This window comes from Mustela nivalis (assembly GCF_964662115.1).
Source record: "Mustela nivalis genome assembly, chromosome: 10".
NCBI lineage: Eukaryota > Metazoa > Chordata > Mammalia > Carnivora > Mustelidae > Mustela > Mustela nivalis.
The window spans coordinates 76,352,217-76,376,814 of NC_139029.1; the positions used below are offsets into that span (position 1 = coordinate 76,352,217).

A 24,598-nucleotide genomic window follows, 5' to 3' on the forward strand; every position below is an offset into this window, starting at 1 on the left:
CCTTGGGTGTGTCCTATTCTGGTCAGAGAGCTACAATCCCATGGATAAATTCTTAACATTTCTCCCAAAGTATGGCCTCTAAAGCTATTAAGAAAGTAACTGATAATCTGCAGAGCTGTGAATGAAAGCACAATAACCATTACCTTTCAAAGAGGGGCTTTAGGCAAAAAAAAATAAAATAAAATACCAATAATTCAAAGATGTCAGATGGTACAACTTCATTCCTGAATGTATAAAATGTGAGGATTTAATCTCTAAAATAATTTTCAATTATATATATCTACCATTAGGAGGCATCTATAAAAACTGATATCTGTAAGTCAATACTTTAATACAAAAACATATAAAGTAGAGCTCTTTATTACAGCACTTGCGAAGTACTAGAATCTGATTTTTTTTTAAAATCTTCTATTAATCCATGCCTTAATGCCCCTTTGGAATAAGAGGAAGAACTTCAACAAGGAATATGAATACCTTAACTTGCTTTTCCTTCTTTTTGCGTACATCTTCCCATTCATTAACAATTCTTCCCCAAAGAATCCAAGAATCTTCTTCAAGGTGGCTGAGGTTGCTAGAGGCTGATGAACTTGATACAAGGGAGGAGCCACTGTTTCTTCTTGACCCATTTACAGATCTTAAAGACTTACTATCCGTCTCTAATAATCTAAAACATAATTAAAAACTGCTCAAGATCTAATTTCACAGTGACACTAGATGAAGCAATGATGATACTTAGAACTTCACTATAGCCATGGTTTTAGAATATGCATAATTAAAATAATATCTGATTGGTATCAATAAAATTACTGCTACATTTTTTTTTCATCTAAGCATAGCAATTTCAAAAAAATTTTAAAGACTATTTATTTGAGAGATGGAGAGAGAGAGCTGGGGTGAGGCCACAAGGTAGGGAGAGGAAGGACATAAGACTCTTTTTTTTTTTTTTTAAATGATTTGTATTTATTTATTTGACAGAGATCACAAGTAGGCATAGAGGCAGGCAGAGAGAGAAGGGAAGCAGGCTCCCTGCTGAGCAGAGAGCCCGATGCGGGGCTTGATTCCAGGACCCTGGGATCATGCCCTGAGCTGAAGGCAGAGGCTCTAACCCACTGAGCCACCCAGGTGCCCCAGGACGTAAGACTCTTGAGCTGACTCTACACTCTCACTGAGCACAGAGACTGACATGAGGCTTGATCTCACATCCCTGAAATCATGAGCTGAGCCAAAACCAACAGCTGGATGCATAACTGACTGAGTCACCAGATGCCCCAAAATTTCAGAACTTGATAGTAAATTATGTTAAATATTTTAGTGCTATTAGTCCCATCATAATTTCCCTTCATCTCCACTAAAAATACAAACTAAAAGAAATCTGGTAAGAAAAATAGTTGGGGAAAGGGGCTTCAGGAAAAAAGAAACTACAGTTGGAACAGGTATAAAAATTCTATGAAAGAATTCTATGAAAGAATTCTAACATGTTTAGAATATGTCCTGGGCTAGAAAAAAGCAAGGCAGAGCCATACAAATCATACAAATCCCTTCTCTCTTTTTATTTTTCTCGACCCATATATAAATCTGCCTAAACAAAGTGTTTTGTTTGGCCATGCAGTGTTTGTATAAATTCAACAATTATTAATATTAAAATTAGAAGATTTCACTTATTTGTTTATATACATATATATTTATATTTATATTTATTTACAATTCTGAGGATTCTCCTGAAAAATAAAAAGGGCAAAACCAGACCCATATTTCTGCATAGGAACAACAAGGTATAGCAAAGTAAGAGCTGCGTCTTTTAGATGGAAAACTTTAATCCACTCCATCTCCACAATCCCTGCTCTCTCTCAAAAACTCAGGCCACTAACAGCTATTATTTATCACTGGGTTCACACTCTCAAACTAAGACTTCTTCACTCTTAAGGTCCTATCACCTTTGTGTTTTCTTATCTGCTGAAAGATGAATTAAGATAATTTCGGAGACCAATTTCATGACTCACCACAACATCAAACCCATTATTTCTTTCATAAAGAAACAGTCTATAAAGAAAGGTTAGAAAATGTGGCTCCATCACTATAAAGATGTAAATTACATGTCATTCAAATAAGGGTCCTAAAAGATCTATTTGTTTTTAACACGGCTACTATTTACTTCCAGTAATTTCTTCAGAAAATCATCTGCTTAGGATATAAGAAATGATCCCAGTAGTAATTTAAGATAAATAAAAACCAATAAAGAAAAGATACATATGTGCCAAACCCTACTAAACAGAGTACAGATACACCCTTTGTATGGGAGATTTATAACTTACTCATCCTTCTATCCCTGAGAGCATTTAACTTGATTCAAAGTAAATAAATACTGACTGAGTTGAAATAAAATCAAAATTTCCATATTAAATAAAATAAAAAATTAAAAAAAAAAAACTTCAAATCCCAAATATGTCATATTCAATAATACAACATATGGGGCGCCTGGGTGGCTCAGAGGGTTAAAGCCTCTGTCTTCGGCTCAGGTCATGGTCCTGGGGTCCTGGGATCGAGCCCCGCATCGGGCTCTCTGCTCAGTGGGGAGCCTGCTTCTCCTTCTCTCTGCCTGCTACTCTGCCTATTTGTGATCTCTCGGTCAAATAAATAAATAAAATATTTTAAAAAAAGACAATTTGCATTTATAAAAAAAATACAACATAGTAACACAAATTGAACAAATTCTAACCTTATTGATGGGATAATTTAATACATTTCCATTTCAATAATAATTTATTTTAAAATGTCCAAAATATTGATAGAAACAGAAAAATTTTTACAACCAAGCTACTTAAGGACCAACTATTTGCTATATTCTTTATTAGAAAAAAATAATGATGTTTACTTAAACACTGTTTTTCCCCTAGATACTATTTCAGTAAGTCCACAATATATCCTATGGAAAAATTAGTATATATATGTAAATACTTTTATGTATGAGTCTAAACCCTCAGAACTCTAAATGGGATAGAAGAACAAATTTTACTGAAACAACTTGAACCTAAGTCCTGTATTTCAGTTCATTATTCACTGAGTGCTTGCTATATGCCAAGTAATTAAACTACAGTACTACCATCAATAGAGAGACATGCAGTTAAAAAGAAAATATATTTCCTAAGCTAAATATAACTTTGAGATGTAATGGCAGTATAGATGAAAAAGTGATTAAAACAGAAGGCTTTTAGAGTCTGAAAGGTCTCAGAGATTGCCAAGCTGTAACTTCTGGTAAAAGCAGGAATGCCAAGTACAATCATGAGTGAGTTAGAGAAGAGGGCAAAGCAGTTTATCTTCAGAGGACAGTGAAATAACACTAAAAAAATATACAGAACTGTAAGAAAAATGTATAAATGAAGTATTACAAATAAAGATATGTTATTTAAAATACTGTCCCTGCCTTAACTCACATGACATACAAAAATGATTCAAATGGACAACAGCCAGGAATATAAAAGTTAAAACTACTAAAACTCCTTGAAGAAAACAGGAAAAAGCCTTTACAACCCTGGAGGAGACAAAATGTGTTAATGAGACACAAGGAAACACTAACCATAAAAGAGAAAACTGATTAAAAAACAAAGTGGACTTTATCAAACTTAAAAACTCTGCTCTTCAGATGATACCCCTGAGAAAATGAAAAGGTAAGCCACTTTTTTTCCACTGGGGAAAAAAATGTTCTCAACATATGTATCTAACCAAAGATTAGTATCCGGAATATGCAAAGAACTCTTTTTTTTTTTAATTTATTTATTTGACAGAGAGAGATCACAAGTAGACAGAGAGGCAGGCAGAGAGAGAAAGGAGGAAGCAGGCTCTCCGCAGAGCAGAGAGCCCGATGTGGGGCTCAATCCCAGGACCCTGGGATCATGACCTGAGCCGAAGGCAGAGGCTTTAGCCCACTGAGCCACCCAGGCGCCCCCAAGAACTCTTAAAATCAATAATTAAGAAGGCAAAAAACATAACTGTTTAAATGAGTAAGAGACTGAAAGTGATACTTTATAAAACAAGATAATCAAGTGGCCAATAAGTAATGGGACATCGTTAGTCAGAAAAATGCAAGTTAAAATCAAACTATGTATACAGTAGAATAACTACAACTTTTTTTTAAGATTTTATTTATTTATTTGACAGACAGAGATCACAAGTAGGCAGAGAGGCAGGCAGAGAGAGAGGGGGAAGCAGGCTCCCCGCAGAGCAGAGAGCCCCACGTGGGACTCGATCCCAGGACCCTGGGATCATGACCTGGGCCGAAGGCAGAAGCTTAACTCACTGAGCCACACAGGCGCCCCAAATGACTACAATTTTATAGATTGACCATAACAGGTGTTGCCTAGGATGGGAGTAATTTTAAGTGTCATATACTGATGTCATACTTCAACCACCTTTTAGAACTAAATACATTTTCATATGATCCAACAAGAGAAAGACTTGAAGTTCACAGAAGCTGTATTCATAATAGTTAAAACCCAGAAACAACCAAATATCCAGAAAAAATAAGCCATCAAATTATGATGTATTTATTCACTGCAATATTACTCCACGATAAAAAGAAACAAACTGCTGATAAATATAATAACACAGACGAATCTTATAAATGTTAGGTTGAGTGAAAGAAGCCAGATGCAAAAAAGCATATACTACATGATTCTGCATATATTAAGTTCAAGAACAGTGTAGTATAGAAGAAAAAACAGGAGTAAGTCCTCATGACTCTGGGTTAGGTAAAGCCTTCTTAAATATGAGAAAAGCACAAGTGACTAAATAAATCAATACACACACACATACACACACACACACACACACACACACACACAAACTGAACTTAACAAAATTTAAAAATGTTTCCCACCTTCCTGGATGCCACCAAGAAAGTGAAAAGAAAACTCACAGAATGGGAAAAAAATATTTGCAACCCAGAAGACTTCTATCTAGAACATATAAGAAACTTATAACTCAGTGATAAAGACAAATAGCCCAACTAAAAAATGGGCAAAGAAACAGTATAGACATTTTCCCCCAAAAAAGATACACAAATGGCCAATAAGCACATAAAAAGTTGTTCAACATCACTAGTCATCTAGGAAATACAAACCGAAACCATAATAACACACCCTTCACAACTACTAGGATGGTTGTAATCAAAAAGACATAATATCAAGTGTTGGTGAAGAAACGGAGACATAGGAACCCTTAGATACCACTTGTAGGAATGTAAAATGGTAAAACCACTTTGGAAAACAGTATGGTAATTCTTCAAATAGTTAAACAAAGAATTATCATGTGAACCAGCAATTCCACTCCTATGTATATAACCAAGAGAAATGAAAATCTGTGCCCAGGAAGGGATAGGGGGTGACTGCTAATGAATGTGCAGTTTCCTGGGGTGGCAGGTACACAACTTATACAACAAATGTTCAGCATTACGTACACTAGCCAATAAAGTGGAAACAATCCAAATGTCCATCAACTGTTAAATGGATTAAAAAATACTTATAGAGCCATATAAAGGAATATTATTTGGTCATGAAAAGGAGTAAAATATTGGTACATGCAACAACATGAACAAATCTTGAAAACATTATGCTAAGTGAAAAAGTCACAAAAGGAAACATATTGTATGTTTCCTATATAAAATATCTAGAACTAAAAAAGTAGATTAGTTTTTGCTGAGAACTAGAGTAGAAGTGAGAGGAGCAAAAAGGAAAGGACAGTGACAGCTAATAATCATGTGCTCTCTTGTAGTGATGATTATACAACTCTGAGTATGTGAAAAAACACTGAATTGTGTACTTTAAACTGGTGAACCATATGTATATCAGTTATACCTCAAAAAAGTGTTATATTAAAAAAAGAACAGGTAAAATATATCAATGACAATAAAAATCAGAAGAGAAATTTCAGTGAGGTGAAGTTGCTAGAAAGGGCATAAGGGAATTTTCTGGGATGATAGGAATTTTCTAACATGATAGAAATCATCTATGTGTTAGTGGGCATGTGGGTTATACACAAATTTGTCAAAACCTAAACTATACTTAAGAACTGAGCATTTCTGGGGTGCCTGGGTGGCTCAGTTGGTTAAGCAGCTGCCTTCAGCTCAGATCATGATTCCGGGGTCCTGGGATTGAGTCCCACATCGGGCTCCCTGCTCAGCAGAGAACCTGCTTCTCTCTCTCCTCTGCCTGCCACTCTGCTTACCTGTGCTCTTTCTCTATCTCTCTGTCAATTAAATAATTAAATCTTAAAAAAAAAAAAAGAGCTGAGCATTTCTCTGATTGCATATTATATGTCAACTTTATAAAAATTTACAGAAAATACCATCTGTGGTTAATGACACTAAAAGCAGTGACAATTAGGTGAGAAACTACTGCTTTCTACTGTTGAAAGCCCTTTAAAACTTTTTTTTAATAATGACTATTATTTTGAAAAGGACTTTTTAAAATATATTATATGTATTTATTTTGTTTTGTTTTGTTTTTAAGATTTATTTATTTGAGAGACAGAGAGAGACGGCATGAGCTGGAGGCGTCCAGGGAGAGGAAAAGAGAGAATCCCAAGCAGACTCCATGCTAAGCACAGAGCCCAACGTGGGGCTGGATCCAAGGACCCCAACATCACGACCTGAGCTGAAACCAAGAGTCAGACTCTTAACCGATTACACCACCAGGTGCCCCTAAATGTATCTATTGTGTAAAGAAAGGAAAATATGACCATTATTCCATTTTTTTTCCTTTTCTAAATAGTTGGTCATTCTAGTAAATATCAGATTTTTCTAAAGATAAAATTTAGAAGTTTTTTCAATGCTATAGGTATAATGAAGAAGTCTTCTGTTAGAGAGCTGGAACATTTTCCAGAACTAATACTTGAATTGATGCTGTCAAGACTCTCCCCGCTGAGCTTCCAAGTCATGATACACGGAAAAAGAATTTACACATTCATTAAGAAAATGTAGACGTAGGGCACCTGAGTGGCTCAGTTGCCTAAGCGTCTGCCTTCAGCTCAGGTCAAGATCTTAGGGTTCTGGGATTAAGCCCCACATCAGGCTCCCTGCTCAGTGGGAGTCTACTTCTCCCTCTACCTCTGCCTCTTCCACCCTGCTCAAGCTCTGTCTCTCTCTCTCTCAAATAAATAAAATCTTGGGGGGAAAAAGAAAAGAAAGAAAATGTAGACTTTATAGAATGTGTAGTTAGAATCAAGTATTTTTATTCCTTTTTGCTAAGTACAGTGATGAAACAACTCAGGAAGACTCCTAAACTGGTTGCCACCTACTTTCAATATAATTGAAATATTCTGACACGGTAGCAGAGGGTGCGTACTACCTGAAAATGTCAACAATTTCCAAAGACTTCAGGCCGGCAACTGGGAAAATGGTACTACTGCATTACTCATAGGTCCTTGGACTACTGAGAAGTCTATTCAAAACGTACTGGCTTTCCTCTTTCCAGAGGAAATGGGTTCACGGCCTTGCACAGATTTATTGCAAAAAAAGACACTTCCTTTCCATCCCATCGTAATTTCCATATGACTAATACAAGAAGAAATTTATCAGATTCAAGGAAAAGAATACTGGCCCAGCAGGAATATTGTATGCTACAATCAAAGGCATTATCCACAGGTCTGCGTGGCTTCCTGGACATTTTTTAACCTGCCACTGCTATACAGCAATTCACAAGCCCAAATATATTCATCTCTCAGAAGGCTGCCAGACTAAGACATCAGAGGTTGGATCTTCACTGCCTGGAGAATACATAGCCCTCAGTCTAAGGAAGCAACTCCAAGTTTTTGTTAGAGTAGCTCCAGCTCTAAGGACAGCATTCAAAATGGCTATAGCCCCACATTATCTGAGATGGGGTTGCTAAAGCTAATTTTCAGTTAGACTTTACTGCAAGTAGCATCAAAGATAGAGAAAGACTAGGTTTGGCTGCTTCCAGAAGCTTAGAAGACTTGGCAGAGAAAAAGCATTTCCAGTTCCTAATGTACAGAACTCGTGACTAAATTGAGAACAAGGGAATATGCCAACAGAGTTTTATTTTTGGGGGTAGATTACTTCACCATATCTTTGCTACTGAAAACTGAACCTTATTCTTACCAGGGGTCACCTATCTAAGGAAAACCGCAGAGTGTGTACTTCATGATGGGCTTATGAGAAAAAAAGGAGTAGCTTGTGTGTGGCAGTGTACACTTGATGAACATCAAAGAAAATGCCTCTCACAATAACACTATAACTGAAAAATACAGTAGAGAAGGAAAACAATGGGTTCTCCTTTGGCTATTTGAGAGTATGAAGTACTTGGGGGACATCAGTATTGGTAAGAAGCACAGCAATGGAAAAGACAAGTGTGAACCTGAGAAGAGAGGTGAAGCCTACAAATGGAAATCTGGCAATTACTGTAGGGTCCCACCCCCCGCCTTTATCTGCAGCTTCACTTTCCTGCAGCTTCAGTTACCCACGATCAACTGGGGTCCATTAGCAGATGATTCTCCTGATATATGGTCAGAAGGTCAACACTGACCTAATGCTATGTCACAATGCCTAGGTCACTCACCTCACTTCATCAGTAGGCATCTTACCATCTCACAGCACAAGAGAAAAGTACATTAAGATATTTTGAGGGAAACCTTATTCACACAACTTTTATTACACTATATTGCTGTAATTGTTGTATTGTATTATTATTTATTGTTGCTAATCTCTTACTGTGCCCAATTTATAAATTAAACTTTATCACAGGTATGTATGTATAGAAAAAACAGTATATACATAGTTCAGTACTATCTGAGGTCACAGACATCCACTGCCATTCTTGGAAATGTATCCTCCACAGACAATGGGGAACCTCCCCACTTGCAAAGAGTGATAGTAAACTTTGTTAATTCCCTTTTGTACTCAGCATAATACTTTCCTATGGATAACAGAACTAAAAGATCAGGATACAACAGCAACAGGTCATCATACCATTTGGAAATGTGTAAACTGCTAAGATAATTTACAAAGACCCAAGGAAAGATCTAAGAAAAGCTAAGGTAAAAAATTGCTATATAAGAAAAACACTTGGGGGCGCCTGGGTGGCTCAGTGGGTTAAGCCGCTGCCTTCGGCTCAGGTCATGATCTCAAGGTCCTGGGATCGAGTCCCACGTCGGGCTCTGTGCTCAGCGGGGAGCCTGCTTCCTCCTCTCTCTCTCTCTCTCTCTGCCTGCCTCTCTGCCTACTTGTGATCTCTCTGTAAAAGAAATAAATAAAATCTTAAAAAAAAAGAAAGAAAGAAAGAAAGAAAGAAAAACACTTGGAAAGCTAAATACACTGGCACTTACTGCAGGGGAATCAGCTTTCCAAACATGGGATTCAAATATCTCTTGTAATGTTACATCAAAGAAACAGGATATGAATGTACTGGGAGAAAAACAGCAACTAGCAAGCTAAAAGAACAGCAGATCAGCAGCAACAAAATACTTGCCTGACTCACAGGGTAGTCATACCCTTTCACATCAACATCATCAAGCACAAATTCAAGTCTCAGAGGAAGAAAAACAAAAAGGGGAGAATTAAGAGAGAGCACAAGGAATTAGCACAGGAAACAATTCAGAGACAACTCAGTGGGGTGCCTACATGACAGGGATCTCTCTAGTTCTGAAAGCATGAGGGTTTCTCTTTTGCTTCTGTTTCTTTAAGATGAGGTCTCAGAGAAGGCAAACACTGGAGACTTGCACCTCCCTCCCAAATATCCTCACCAGAAATTGATGGTTTGGGGGTTACTTTTATGTAGACATTCCAGACAGACAAGCATTGCAGATTTAACTTCTAAGATACCTTAATTTAAGAACACCATGTGAAGCTAAGATAGCTGCAACAGAAAATGTAGTTCAATAAATTCTCTTAATTACATCATCAAATTCCTTAGGAATTCAGACAACTGATACAAAATGCAAAACAACCCTCAATGAAAAGAAAAAGAATAAAGAATTTGTGTGAAGATCTTAAAGGCCTCTCCTATGATTGAAAATATATGAACTTTTTAATACAGAGACTTGGAAAGATCAATTTTGCTTCCAAGCTTTTTAATTCCTTAATATTCTTGGTTGTGTTATAGAGAATATCCTCAGGAAAACAAAATAATGCTTTAGTAGTAAAATTATAAACATAAGATGAAACTTAGATCATCTAGATCAGCCCTGCCCAACAGAAATGTACTGAAAGGGGCACCTGGGTGGCTCAGTGGGTTAAGCCGCTGCCTTTGGCTCAGGTCATGATCTCAGGGTCCTGGGATCGAGTCCCGCATTGGGCTCTCTGCTCAGCAGGGAGCCTGCTTCCCTCCCTCTCTCTCTCTGCCTGCCTCTCCGTCTACTTGTGATTTCTATCAAATAAATAAAATCTTTAAAAAAAAAAAAAAAAAAAATGTATTGCAAGCCCCTTATATCAGTTTAAATATTCTATAAGCCACATATAAAGTATAAAAAAAGTATAGTTAATTTTAATAATTTTACCAAATATAGCCAAAATACCATTTTAGCATGCAATAAAAATTTAATTAACAAGATATTCTTTTTCTCACATCAACTCTTCAAAATCTGGTATACATTTTACTTTTCTAGCACATAACAATTCAGACCAGCCACATTTCAGGTGCTCAGCTGCCACTTCTGGCTTATGGCTACCAACCAGACAGTATAGATCCAGATGTTGGTAGGATAAAGATATATAAATTAAGGTTTCAAAGATTCCTGCTTACTATATTTAAATGTACATAAAATACATTTACTTTAGTTTAAAACAACACTTTCCTTAATCTCATATCCTCGCCTCCAAAAATCTGTTAAAAAGCAAAAAACGTAAAAGGAAATAAACATGGTTACAATGCCAAACTTTTAAACCACACAAATTATGGCCCATTAAAAATTTAAATTAGCCTGTGAAGTGTGTAAACCTGGCGATTCACAGACCAGTACCCCTGGAGTTAATAATACATTATAAGTTTACAAAAAAATTATTAAAAAAATTTTTTTTATTTTTAAATTAGCAACATTTCCCCTTCTTAATTAAAATGCACTGCTATCACACTTGAAACTTACCTTCCTAAATTCATCTCTGCCAAAGCCTTTGTATTTTTAAAATGAAAAACAGATTTAACACATATGAAAAAAATAGGTATCCCGTTTCAACTTTAAGGCTATCAATTATTAACTTTCATCAAACAAGATCTTTGATATTATACTGAACCATTTCTTCATATCCTTCTGGTGTTGCCACATGCACTGATATTTTAAAAGTTATAACTGCAGTAAAACTATGAGAAAGAAAAACAGTTCATTTGAGTTTTGATATTTTCATGTTTCTTAAATTATCATTTTCTAAAATACTGCCATTTTTATACTTTCTGAAATTAAAGAGTAAAGTAACAGAACCAGAGATTCATCTATATCTGGAGAAAAGAACAAAAAAATCCTAAATAAAAAGTGTTTTCCTTATATCCCTTGTTACAAGTAGTAATTGAGTCTCATAATTTTTTTTTAAAGATTTTATTTATTTATTTGACAGACAAAGATCACAAGTAGGCAGAGAGGCAGGCAGAGGAGAGGAAGAAGCACGCTCCCTGGCTGAGCAGAGAGCCCAATGCCAGGCTCGATCCCAGGACCCCGAGATCATGACCTGAGCCGAGCCGAAGGCAGAGGCTTTAACCCACTGAGCCACCCAGGTGCCCATGAGTCTCATAATTTTTATTTTAGTTATGTAACTTGCATATCTACATCATAAACCACAGAAGTAGTCAGAGAAAATATAAGTTATTATTTTTATAATTTGTCCTTGGACTTAATAGGTTGGCCAACAGGGGGAGGAAAAGCTGGACTTAGTGTTTTATTACCATTTTATTTTTTGTTAGAGTCAGAGATATATTTTTCCACCAGGATTGTTCTAAAGCAAAAACAAGATGTCATTACATTCAAACATTCTCTACACATAAATTTTTTCCATGGATTTTGAGTTTTAATGCAGAAAAAAAAAAAAAGAAAAGAGAAAAAACCTGAAAGCCTCAAAATGTGAACTTGAAAAGAGTACAAATTTTGAGTAATCCACCCAAGAACAAGGGTGACAACCTTCTGCTCCTTTTATTTCTTCAAATTTACTTGTCAAAACTTCTTTTCTAAGCATCTTTCTTTTTTTTTAAAAGATTTTATTTGACAGACAGAGATCATGAGCAGGCAGAGAGGCAGGCAGAGGCAGAGGAAGAAGCAGGCTTCCTGCTGAGCAGAGAGCCCAATGAGGGGCTCGATCCCAGGACCCTGGGATCATGACCTGAGCCAAAAGCAGAGGCTTTAACCCACTGAGCCACCCAGGTACCCCTTTTCTAAGCACCTTCAAACTCTAGTAGTTATTCTTTCGATATTAACATATACACAAGGCACATCTGGTATTCCCAAATAAACTGTGAATTACTTGGAAAAAAGTTCATCTATATCCATACTTCAGTCACAATAATTTTTAATATAGTGATTTATATATTTTAGTTGTACAATAATTATTGATCACAACCATAAAAATAAATTCAACTCTGGTCACTTAAAACTCAGCACCAAAAATTATCTTTTTGCAAACTATTTTTCCATGTAAAACCAATTCAAAACTTACAAGTACTTCATTCCCTTTAGCACCATCTGTAAGTGCTTATTAGGCCATTAAAATTTACTGTGACTATATTTCTGTACATTTGAAATTTAAGTACTTAAGACCAACAAATATCACTTGGTTCCAGCTTCTAGAGATAAGCCACAATGTGAGAGATGAAAAACACACTGGATGGGATTAATGGCAAATTAGACATGGCAGAAAGCAGTATTAGTGAACTTGAATACACAGCAATAGAAACTTTCCCAAAAAATGAACAATTCTCACTGAGCTATGGAACTTAGTATTTGTGCAATTAGAATCTCTGAAGAGGAGGAAAGCAACAAAAACATTTGAAGAAAAAAATGGTCAAAAGTTTCCAAATTTGGGGCGCCTGGGTGGCTCAGTGGGTTAAGCCGCTGCCTTCGGCTCGGGTCATGATCTCAGGGTCCTGGGATCGAGTCCCGCATTGGGCTCTCTGCTCAGCGGGGAGCCTGCTTCCCTCTCTCTCTCTCTCTGCCTGCCTCTCTGTCTGCCTGTGATCTCTCTCTGTCAAATAAATAAATAAAATCTTAAAAAAAAAAAAAAAGTTTCCAAATTTGAAGAAAACTATAAATTTACAAGAAGTTCAACAAAACTCCAATACAAGAAACAAGAAGAAAAGTACAGGAGCGCCTGGGTTGCTCAGCCGGTTGAGTATCCAACTCTCAGTTTTGGCTCAGGTCATGATCTCAGGGTCCTGGGACTGAGCCCTGCTTTGGGCTCCCTGCTCAGCGGGCAGTCTTCTTGTCTCCCTCTCCCTCTGCTCCCTCCCTCGCCCACACGCTCTCTCATAACTTATTTTTTTTTTAAAGCACAATAAGGCACCTCAGAATTAAAGTGCATGAACCAGAAATAAAGAAAAAAGAAACTCTTAAAAAGAGATGGAGGGGTAAAAAATTAAAAAAAAAAAAAAAGAGAGAGAGAGAGAGATGGAGGGGGAAAAGATACACAGGAACAAAAATAAGGAAAGGATCAGATTTTCCAATGAAAACAATGCAAGACAGAAATCAATGAAACATCATTAAAGTACTGTGGGGGGGAAAGAACTGTCAACCGTTACAGAGAAAATACCTTTAAAAATCAAAAGAAAAACAAAACAAAGACTCAAACATGTAATTGCTGTTACATGTAACAGCAATCCTTGTTAAAAGGATTTTCTAAAGAAAGTCCTTCAGTAGAAGGAAAATTTTATCAGTTGGAAATCTAGAGCTAAAGAAAAAACCAAAGAGCTCCAGAGATGGAAACCATATATGCAAATATATGAGACTTTTTCTTATTATTTCAATCTCTTTAAAAAGTAATTGGCTTGAAGCAAATATCGTAATATTGCATGGGATTTGTGACATATATAAAAGTAAAATGCTTGACAAAACTAACATGAAGGACTGGAGAGGAGAAATAGAAATGTACTATTCTAAGTACTTACACAACATGTGAAATACTATGAGATCCCTTTAAGGCAGACAGTGATAAATTAAAGATATCTACTACTGACCTTAAAGCAACCAGTTAAAAAAAAAAACAGTTATAGCTAATAAATCAAAAAATAAAATAAATAGAATCATTAAAAAATATCCCATTAAGTCAAAAAGTAGAAAGAAAAATCAAAAGGAAACAATATAAAACAAAATGATGGATATAAACATAAGCCTATCAAGTCACATTAAATAAAAATGACCTATTTTCCTCAAAATCTAGAAAGCACTATGTTACATGAAGGAGCCAGTCACAAAAGACCACCTATTGAATGATTCCATAATGAAATGTCCAGAAAAGGTAAACAGAGATAAAAAGTAGATTAGTAACTACCAGTGTCTGGAGGAAGGTAAAAAGGTGATACTAATGGATACTTTCTTCTGGGGGATGGGGGGTGGGGTGATTAAGATGTCCTGAAATAGGATAGCAGTAATGGATGTACAACTTTGTAAATACATCCAAAAACTACTATATCTGTACACTTTAAAACGATGGATTTTACAGTGTGTGAATAAATTAAAAATACAGTAACACTATGATGAAAATACAGGAAAAAAAGATGAAATATTAATAATAAAGTATATATCTTCGGGGCACCTGGTGGCTCAGTGGGTTAAGCCTCTGCCTTCAGCCCAGGTCATGATCTCGGGGTCCTGGGATGGAGCCCGGTATCGGGCTCTCTGCTCAGTGGGGAGCCTACTTCCCCCTTTCTCATTGCCTGCCTCTCTGCCTACTTGTGATTTCTGTCAAATACATAAATAATTTTTTTTTTAAAAAAGTACATATCTTCTTGGATCCATTCCTGCAAGAAGACTGCAATTTCCACTTCATTCCATAATGTCTGGGTACGTGATTTCCTTTGGCCAATAAAATTCTAAGCAGAAGTTATGTGGATCACTCCCTACTAGATACTTTGAGGTATTTCCACTCTATCTCTTTTCCATTTGCTACAAGTCCCATTGTTTGTGGACAGGGATGGGTCATTGGTCCTTGAATGAAAAAGTGTGGAACAAAGATGTACTCAACCTGCAGCTTGAGATGAACATGAAATGTAAGGAAGAAATAAAACTTTGTTGGTGTAATTTTTAAAAAAATAAATTGTCTAAATATTCCAATTAAAAGGCAAAGATTGTTGGTTTATATTTTAAAGCAACATCCAACTATGTGCTGCCTCTCAGAAAAACTTGAAGGATAAAGAAAAAAGAGAAGGATAGAAAAATATATAAAATTTTAACACTATTCAAAGGGGGCTACAATGACAATATGAGATAAAACAGATTTCTTTTTTAAGATTTATTTATCTTTTGGGGGGATCATGCAAATGAGAACATGGGTGGGGTAAGGGAGAGAGAGAGAGAGGCTCAAGCAGACTCCCTGCTGAACCTAACACAAGGCTCGATCTCACCACCCCAAGATCACAACCTGAGCCAAAACCAAGACTTGGCCCCCCCAAATGACTATCCCATCCAGGTGCACCAAGTTTATCTTGGACAATTTCTTTCTTTCTGTTTTTTTAGGATTTCATGTGAGGAATTTAAATTTTTTTTAATTTAAATTCAATTATTTAACATATAGTGTATTACTAGTTTCAGAGGTAGAGGTCAGGGAATCATTAGTCCTAAATAATACCCAGTGCTCGTTACATCACATGCCCTCCTTGAACATCCATCACCCAGTTACTCCATCCCCCAGCCCTTTCTGCTCCAGCAACCTTCAATTTGTTTCCTATTAATAAGAGTCTTATGGTTGAACACAGCTGTTGGAAAGATGGCAAAGCAGGAGGACGCTGGCTCACCTCTTGACACGTGGCCACCAAGAAATACCTACATTGGCATAAATAACAAAAAGCAACCCGAAGACTGGCAGAACAGACTCTCCATAGCCAGATGCAGACAAGAGGCCACAGTGAAGCAGATCCACCCCGTCCGACTGCTCTTGGCAAGATCCCATCGAAGCAGTGATACAGACAATGGTCAGCACCACTGCAAATTGAATTCTGCTCCAGGGAGAGGGGAAGATACCAGTCTGTGAGCCCAGCACCTGGGAGAGGCAGCTCGTCTGACTGCAGGCCCCACCCACCAACAAAGCTTCTCAGGGAACAATACATGAAAAGTGCTCTACAGTTTGGTGCCACTTAATCTCTAGCAAACATCTGATCTTACTCAACTCAAGCCCAAGGCAGCCCCAGGCCAGCCAACTAACAACACAGGTTCCAGACTCTGCCCACAATAGGCAGAGAGCCATCAAAGACAGGACTGAAAGCAAACAGAGATCCACCACAATGGTAGAATACCCCTGTAGCAATACACACAGGAGACACCTTTGAAGCAGCATATTCTGGTGAAAAGGAGACACTGTACTGAGGACACTACAGGACCTCTTCTTCATAAAGCCACTACTTTCAAGTATGGGAGATGTAGCTGACTTTCCTAACACACAGAAACAGATCAATAACAAAATGAGGAGACAGAGGAATATGTCCCAAATGAAAGAATGGAACAAAATCATAGCAAGAAAGCTACACAAAATGGAGATAAGTAATATGTCGGACAGTGAATTTAATTTAAAACAAAATTTATGCTCATAAAGATACTCGCTAGAATTGAGAAAGGAGTGCAGGACATCCATGAGACCCTCCACCAGGAGATGGGATACCTAAAAAGCAACCAATCAGATATACTGAACTCGCTAAATGAAAATTAAAAAGGGCCACCTGGAATAAATAACAAACAAGAGTAAGTAAAAGAACAGATCAAAAACCTGGAGGACAGAATAATAGAAAGTAATCAAGCAGAGCAGATGGGGCTGGGGTAACACTCAAAATGAGAATAGACCCATGGAACTCGGCGACACTGTCAAGCATAATGGTCGCATGATAGGGATCCCAGAAGGAGAGTAGCTAGAAAAGGGGGCAGAAGATTTACTTTAAAAAATAATAGTTGAAAATTTTCTGAATCTGGGGAAAGAAAGAGAAATCCAAATCCAGGAGGCAAAGAGAGGCCCCAACAAAACCAAACCAAAGAGGTCTGCACCAAGACACAAAGTAAGTAAGATAGCCAAAAGTAGTGATGAAGAATTTTAAAAGCAGCAAGAGAAGGGAAAGCAGTTACGTACAAGGGAAACACCATAAGGCTATCAGTGAGTTTTTCAGCATAAACTTCAAAGGCCAGAAGAAAGTGGCATGATATACTCAATGTGCTAAAAGGAAAAAGAATCTATAGCCAAGAATACTCTATCCAGCAAGGCTTTAATTCAGAATAGAAGGAGAGATCGTTTCCCAGAAAAACAAAAGATAAAAGCAAAACCAGCCATATCCCTGTCACACACAATGCCATCAGCCTATGGGTCTCGAATTCACAGTTCAGCTGCCCTCCTGCCCAAGTCAGCATGCACGGCCTACCAGCTGCTCAATGCCAAGTCAACATGCCTTCACTTCATATTGACAAGGACTCAAACTGACACTCTTCCTCTCAAATTCCAGTCCCTGTATTCAAGTCTGTGCACGAAAGTGGACATAATTTTTTTTTGTTTTTTTGTGGGTTTTTTTGACAGAGAGAGAGAAATCACAAGTAGGCAGAGAGGAGGCAGAGAGAGAGAGGGGAGAAAGCAGGTTCCCCGCAGAGCAGAGAGCCGGACTCGGGGCTCTATCCCAGGACCCGGGATCATGACCTGAGTCGAAGGCAGAGGCTTTAACCCACTGAGCCACCCGAAAGTGGACATAATTTTAACAGCAGAATGAAGCAACCCAAATAGTGACACTAATTCTGTGGAATGTATAATGAATAAAAGGTGTGAGCTAGGCTGAAACCATCTCCAACAAGCACATCAAAGGACAATACATACAACATGATTCTGGTTAGTAATAGAAAGAAACACAGGAAAAATAAAACAAGATGAAATCAGAGAGGAAAACACCCCATAAGGACTCTTAATCAGGAAACAAACTGGCGTTTGCTAGAGGGGGAGGAAGTGGAGGATTGGTAACTGGGTGATGGAGATTAAGGAGGATATTAGATGGAATGAGCACTGGGTATTACATAAAACTGATAAATCACTGAACTCTACCTCTGAAACTAATAATGTACTATATGTTAATTAACTGAATTTAAATTTTAAAAAAGAGTTCCTGCAAAAAAGAAGAGTCTCTCATGGTTTGTCTCCCTCTCTTTTTATTTTTTCCTCTCTTCCCCCATGATCCTGTTAAATTCCACATGTCACTGAGATCATATGATAATTGTCTTTCTCTGATTAACTTATTTCGCTAAGCATAATACCCTTAAGTTCCATCCGTATTGTTGCAAATGGCAAGATTTCATTTTTGTTGATGGCTGTGTAGTACTCATGTGTATGTGTGTACACATACATACATAGATACCACATCTTCTTTATCCATTCATTTGTTGATGGACATTTGGTCTCTTTCCATAGTTTGGCTATTATGGACATTGCTGGTATCAACACTAGAGTGCAGGTCCCCCTTCAGATCACCACATTTCTATCTTTGGGGTAAATCTCTAGTAGTGCAATTGCTGGGTCATAGGGTAATGCTACTTTCACCTTTTGAGGAACCTCCAAACTGCTTTACAGAGTGGCTGCACCAGCTTGCATTCCCACCAACAGTGTGAGAGGGTTTTCCTTTCTCTCCACCCTCACCAGTATCCGTGAGATGTTATCTCATTGTGGTTTTGGTCTGGATTTCCCTGATGCCAAGTGATATTGAACATTTCTTCAAGTGTCTGTTAGCCTATGTCTGTTAGATATAACAAGTGCCTTGTTATGTCTTTTTTATAGAAATGTCGGTTCATGTCTTCTGCCTATTCTTTTGAATGGATTATTTGTTTTGGGGAGGTTCTAAGTTGTTCACAGACTTTGGATACTAGTCCTTTAACTGATATGCCATTTGCAAATATCTTCTCCCATTCCGTCAGTTGTCTTTTGGTTTTGTTGACTGTTTCCTTTGCTGTGCAAAAGGTTTTTACCTTGATGAAGTCCCAATAGTTCATTTTTGCCCTTACTTCCCGCCTTTGGTGGTATTTCTAGGAAGAAGTTGCTGAGGCTGAGGTCAAAGAGATTGCTGCCTGTGTTCTCCTCAAGGATTTTGATGGATTCCTGTCTCACATTGAGGTCTTTCATACATTTTTTTAGTCTATTTTTTTTTTGTATGCTGTAAAGCAATGATCCAGATTCATTCTACTGCATGTGGCAGTCCAATTTTCCCAACATATTTATTGAAGAGACTGTCTTTTTTCCACTGGATATTCTTTTCTTCTTTGTCAAAGATTAGTTGACCATAGAGTTGAGGTTCTCTATTCTGTTCCACTGATCTATGTGTCTGTATTTGTGCCAGTACCATGCTATCTTGATGATTACATCAAGCTCTACTGTAATAGAACTTGAAGTCTGGGATTGTAATGCCACGAATTTTGTTGTTTTGTTTTTTAAATATTCCTTTGGCTATCAGAGGTCTTTTCTGGTTCCATATAAGTTTTAGGATTATTTGTTCCAGCTCTGAGGGGGAAAAGTTGATGGCATTGACAGGGATTGCATTGAATGTATACATTGATCTGTGTAGCATAGACATTTTAACAATATTTGTTCTTCCAATCCATGAGCATGGAAGGTTTTTCCATTTCTTTGTGTCTTCCTCGATTTCTTTCATGAGTCTTCTATAGTTTTCGGAGTACAGATCCTTTGCCTCTTTAGTTAGGTTTATTCCTAGGTATCTTACGGTTTTTGGTGCAATTGTAAATGGGATCAAGTCCTTAATTTCTCTTTCTTCTGTCTCATTGTTAGTGTATAAAAATGCAACTGATTTCTGTGGATTGATTTTATATCCTGCCATGTTGCTCAATTCCTGTGTGAGTTCTAGCAATTTTGGGGTGACGTCCTTTGGGTTTTCCACATAGTGTATCATGTCATTTGTGAACAGTGAGAGTTTGACTTCGTCCTTGCCAATTTGGATGCCTTTTATTTCTTTTCATTGTTATCTGATTGCCAAGGCTGGGACTTCTGGTAGTATGTTGAGCAACAGTGGTGAAAGAAGACATTTCCTGCAGTGTTCCTGACCTTACAGGAAAAGCTCTCAGTTCTTCCCCATTGAGAATGATATTCGCTGTGGGCTTTTTGTATATGGCTTTTATGATATTGAGGTATGTTCTCTTTATCCCTACATCGTGAAGCATTTTAATCAAGAAAGGATGCTGTACTTTGTCAAATGCTTTTTCTGCATCTATTGGGAGGATCATATGTTTCTTGTCCTTTTCTTCTTTCTTTTATTAACGTAGTACATCACACTGATTGATCTGCAGATGGTGAATCACCCTTGAAGCGCAAGAATAAATCCCACTTGCTTATGTTAAATAATCCTTTTAATGTACTGTAGGGTCCTACTGGCTAGTATCTTGGTGAGAATTTTTGCATCCATGTTCCTCAGGAATATTGGTCTGTAGTTCTCCCTTTTGGTGGGGTCTTTGTCCAGTTTTGGGATCAAGGTAATACTGGCCTCACAGAAAGAGTATGGAAGTTTCCTTCCATTTCTATTTTTTGAAACAGCTTCAAAAGAACAGGTATTGATTCTACAAAGTTGATTTCTAAGTAAACAATATTACCAGGGATAAAAAAGGCATTTCACAAGAGGGCATAACAAATCCAAATGTTTATATACCTAATAATACAACTTCCAATTATATGAAACAAAGACTAAAGGAATTTAAAGAGAAACAGACAAATCCAGAATTATAGTTGGAGGTTTCAGTACTCCTCTGTCAATATCTGATATCACAAGTAAACAGAAAACAAGCAAAGATATAGTAGACTTAAACATTATCAAACTTATTTGATCAATGTTAACAGAATTACTCCACCGAACAATAGCTAAATATACCTTCTTCTCAAATTCACATAAAATGTTTAACAAAATAACACTGTATTCAGGACCATAAAACAAGTCTCAATAAATTTAAACAGCTATTGCTAAAGCAGAGCTTGAAAATAAATGTACAACATCATTTATATTAGAAAAGATAATATAAGGACAGAGACAGTACATAAAATGTCAAAAATCCCAAGACAACTACGGATCAATATCCACCATGAACTTAGATGCAAAAATTCTAAATACAATTTCAGCAGATCAAATCCAACAATATTTTATAAAGACAATGTATCAAGACCAAGTGGTTTATACCAGAATGCAAAGTTGGTGTAACATTCAAAAATCAATATAATTCATAAAAAATAAATAAATGTATTTCATTATATTAAACTATAAGAGGAATACCACATGACCATTTCAGTAAATGCAAGAAAAGCATTTGACAAAATCCAACACCTATTTCTTTTAAACTCTAAGCAAACAAGGAAGAAAAACAAACTTCCTCAATCTGATAAAAGCCATCTACAGAAATCTACAGTTAACATATTTAATGCTTTATCCCTAAGATCAGGAAAACAACAATGCATACTCACCACTTATACTAAAATTTGTACTTGAGGTGCTAGCCAGTTGCTGTTAAGGCAAGAAAGAGAAACAAAGGCACCCAGATTGTAAAGGAAGAAGTAAAAGTGCCTTATTCACAGATGACAGGCTCATCTACATACAAAAATCTCATGGAACCGAAAAACAACAACATAACCTACTAGGACAAGTTTAGCAAGGCAGCAGGATACATGAGGCAACAGAGTTCCAATCAAAATTTCAGCAAGTATTTTTGTGGAAATTAACAACTTGATATAAAATTCATGGGAATGCTAAGCTCCAGTAATAGTCAAATGGGAGAACTATTTGGAGGATTAATACTATTTGATTTCAAAACAAAGTCACAGTAAACAAAACAGTAGTGTTTTGGCATTAAGCTAGAAAACAGATCAATGGACTAGAATAAGTCTAGAAATAGGGCTACACATACAGTAACAACTAATTTTTGACCAAAGCTCAAAAGTACCTAAGTGAAGTGAAGGATAGGCTTTTCAACAAATGGTACATGAACAATTAAATATGTATATTCAAAAAATGAATTTTGATCTATACTTTGTTCCATATACAAAACTAACCCAAAATGGATCAGACCTAAACATAAAACTTAAAACTATAAAACTTCTGTAAGAAATTATGAGTCAAACTGTGTGACCTTGAGTGTTCCAAAAGCGTAATCCATAAAAGAACAATTTCAAATTGGACTTCATCAAAATTTAAAACTTACATTCTTCAAAAAATACTATTTAAGAGAATGATAAGCTACAGATAGAGAAAAAATGCTTTAAAGCATATATCTGATAAAAGCATATATCTGATAAAGAACTCATATCCTAAATATACAAAGAACTCTTAAAATACAATGATAAGGAAAAAACAGCAACAACAAAAAAAAGAAAGAAAGCAAATAACCTAATTTTTAATGGGCAAAAATTTCAAACAGAGAAGACACATCAATGGCAAATAAACACATGAAAAGATGCTCAACACCATTAGAAATACAAATTAAAAATACAAGATACCAATAACTGTTAGAAGGGCTAAGATTAAAGCCTAACCATACCAAGTATCAGCAAGGATGTAAACAAACTAAAAATTTCATACACTGATGGTGGGAATGTGAGAAAAGTACAGGCCCTTCAGAAACCATTTGACAGTTAAATGTGCACCTATCATATAAACCAGTCATTCCAAATGTAGGTATCTGTCCAGGAGAAATGAAACATACATCTATGTATACAAAGGCTTGTATACATAAATAATGTTCACAGCATTTCATAACAAAAAGTGAATAAACATGATATATACATACAATAGAGTATTACTAAGCAATGAAAAAATGAACTATACATGGACACTACCACATGGATGAATCTCAAAATAATTACTCTGAATAAAATATTCCATTTAAAAAAATACACATTAAATTATTCCATTTCTATAAAATTGTAGAAAATGCAAACTAATCTATAGTAACTGAAAGCCGATTAATGGCTGCCTGGCGATGAGAAAAGGGATAGTGGATACGTTCATTTTCTTGAGTTTGGTGATTATTTCACAGATAAATACATATGTCAAAACCTGTCAAACTGCACACCTTAAAATGTGTACTTTATTATGTCAATTATATATGAAAAAAGCTGTTAGAAGTTGTCTCTGTGTGGCACCTGGGTGGCTCAGTTGGTTAAGTGTCTGCCTTTGGCTCAGATCATGATCCCAGAGTCTTGGAATCAAGCCCCACATTGGGGTCCCTGCTCAGTAGAGAATCTGCTTCTCCCTCTCCCTCTGTCTGTTGCTCCCCCTGTTGTGCTCTATTATTAGAAAAAAAATGAGTAAAAAATCTTAAAAAAAAAAAAAAAAAGTAGTTGTCTCTGTTATTACCCTTAAAGCCAGTGGTAGTATATATCCTGACTAAACACAAAAGGGCTCTTCCAATAATTCTTTTGTAGCTGATGGCCGAAAGAGCTTATGATAATAATATAGTGAAGGACACACAGGATTCAGAGTATACATTCTCTGTGTATATATGTATACGTGTGTATACATTCTCTGTGTATATATGTGTATGTACATATATATGTATATATGACATAGAACAGTTATATATATAACAATATATGAAATAGAATAGTTGTTTTATATAGTTTTATATATATATTTATATATATGAAATAGAATAGCTGTTTTCTGTATTTTTCAATTAGCAATAATTGCGCCTCGGATAAACCTCATTGGCTACGATACTGCCACTGCGCAAAGCTGTTTTCTGTATTTTTATATATATATACAGAAAACAGCTATAAAATATATATATAATATATATTTACAGAAAAATTATATTATATAAATATATTTTAATATATATATATACAAAAAACAGCTATTCTATTTCATTCCTTTTAAGAGAGAAGGATACTTTGCCTTCCTTAAATAAATTAAGATATTTCCCACTCTAAACCATAAATTAGGTATCTACCCTAAATTAAATTACTTTACAAATTAACCGAAGGGGACTAGTTTGAGAGTTTAAATCAAAAATGGTAGTTTTAGGGGCACCTGGGTAGCTCAGTTAAGCATCTATTTGCCTTCAGACAAGGTCATGATTCCAGGGTCCTAGGATCAAGCCCCGTCTCATCAGGCCCCCTGCTCAGCAGGCGGTCTGCTTCTCTCTCTTCCTCTGTCCTTCCCACTCCCACTCCCCTGGCTTATGCTCTCTCTCTCAAATAAATAAATAAAGTCTAAAAAAAAAAAAAAAAGAAAAGAAATGGTAGTTTTATTGCCTTAAAAAATTATAAAATTCAGAAATAATTTAGGGAATTTGCCATCTTAAGAAAAATCTCTAAAGCTATCTGAGCCAGAAGAAAATTTTAGTACAACTTTAGTTTTAGGACCAACTCCTCCAAAAAAGACTTGAATACTTCTGTTAAGTAATTTTCATAAACAAGGAGCCAAAGACTAGAAAATAAACACTCAATATGAGTACATTT

General features: G+C 36.3%; 1 protein-coding gene across 10 annotated transcripts in view; it reads right to left on the reverse strand.

The window, feature by feature from the left end:
* EVI5 (ecotropic viral integration site 5) overlaps window positions 1-24,598 on the reverse strand; it is a 207,232-nt gene that overhangs the window by 142,679 nt on the left and 39,955 nt on the right. For all 10 annotated transcript variants that reach the window (XR_014300055.1, XM_082688706.1, XM_082688704.1 and 7 more), the window contains one exon: window positions 475-664. Coding sequence is in view for 9 of the 10 variants with exons in the window: in XM_082688706.1 (XP_082544832.1) it covers window positions 475-664 (190 nt within the window). In the remaining variant the exon portion in view is untranslated. The remainder of the gene's footprint in view (window positions 1-474; window positions 665-24,598) is intronic.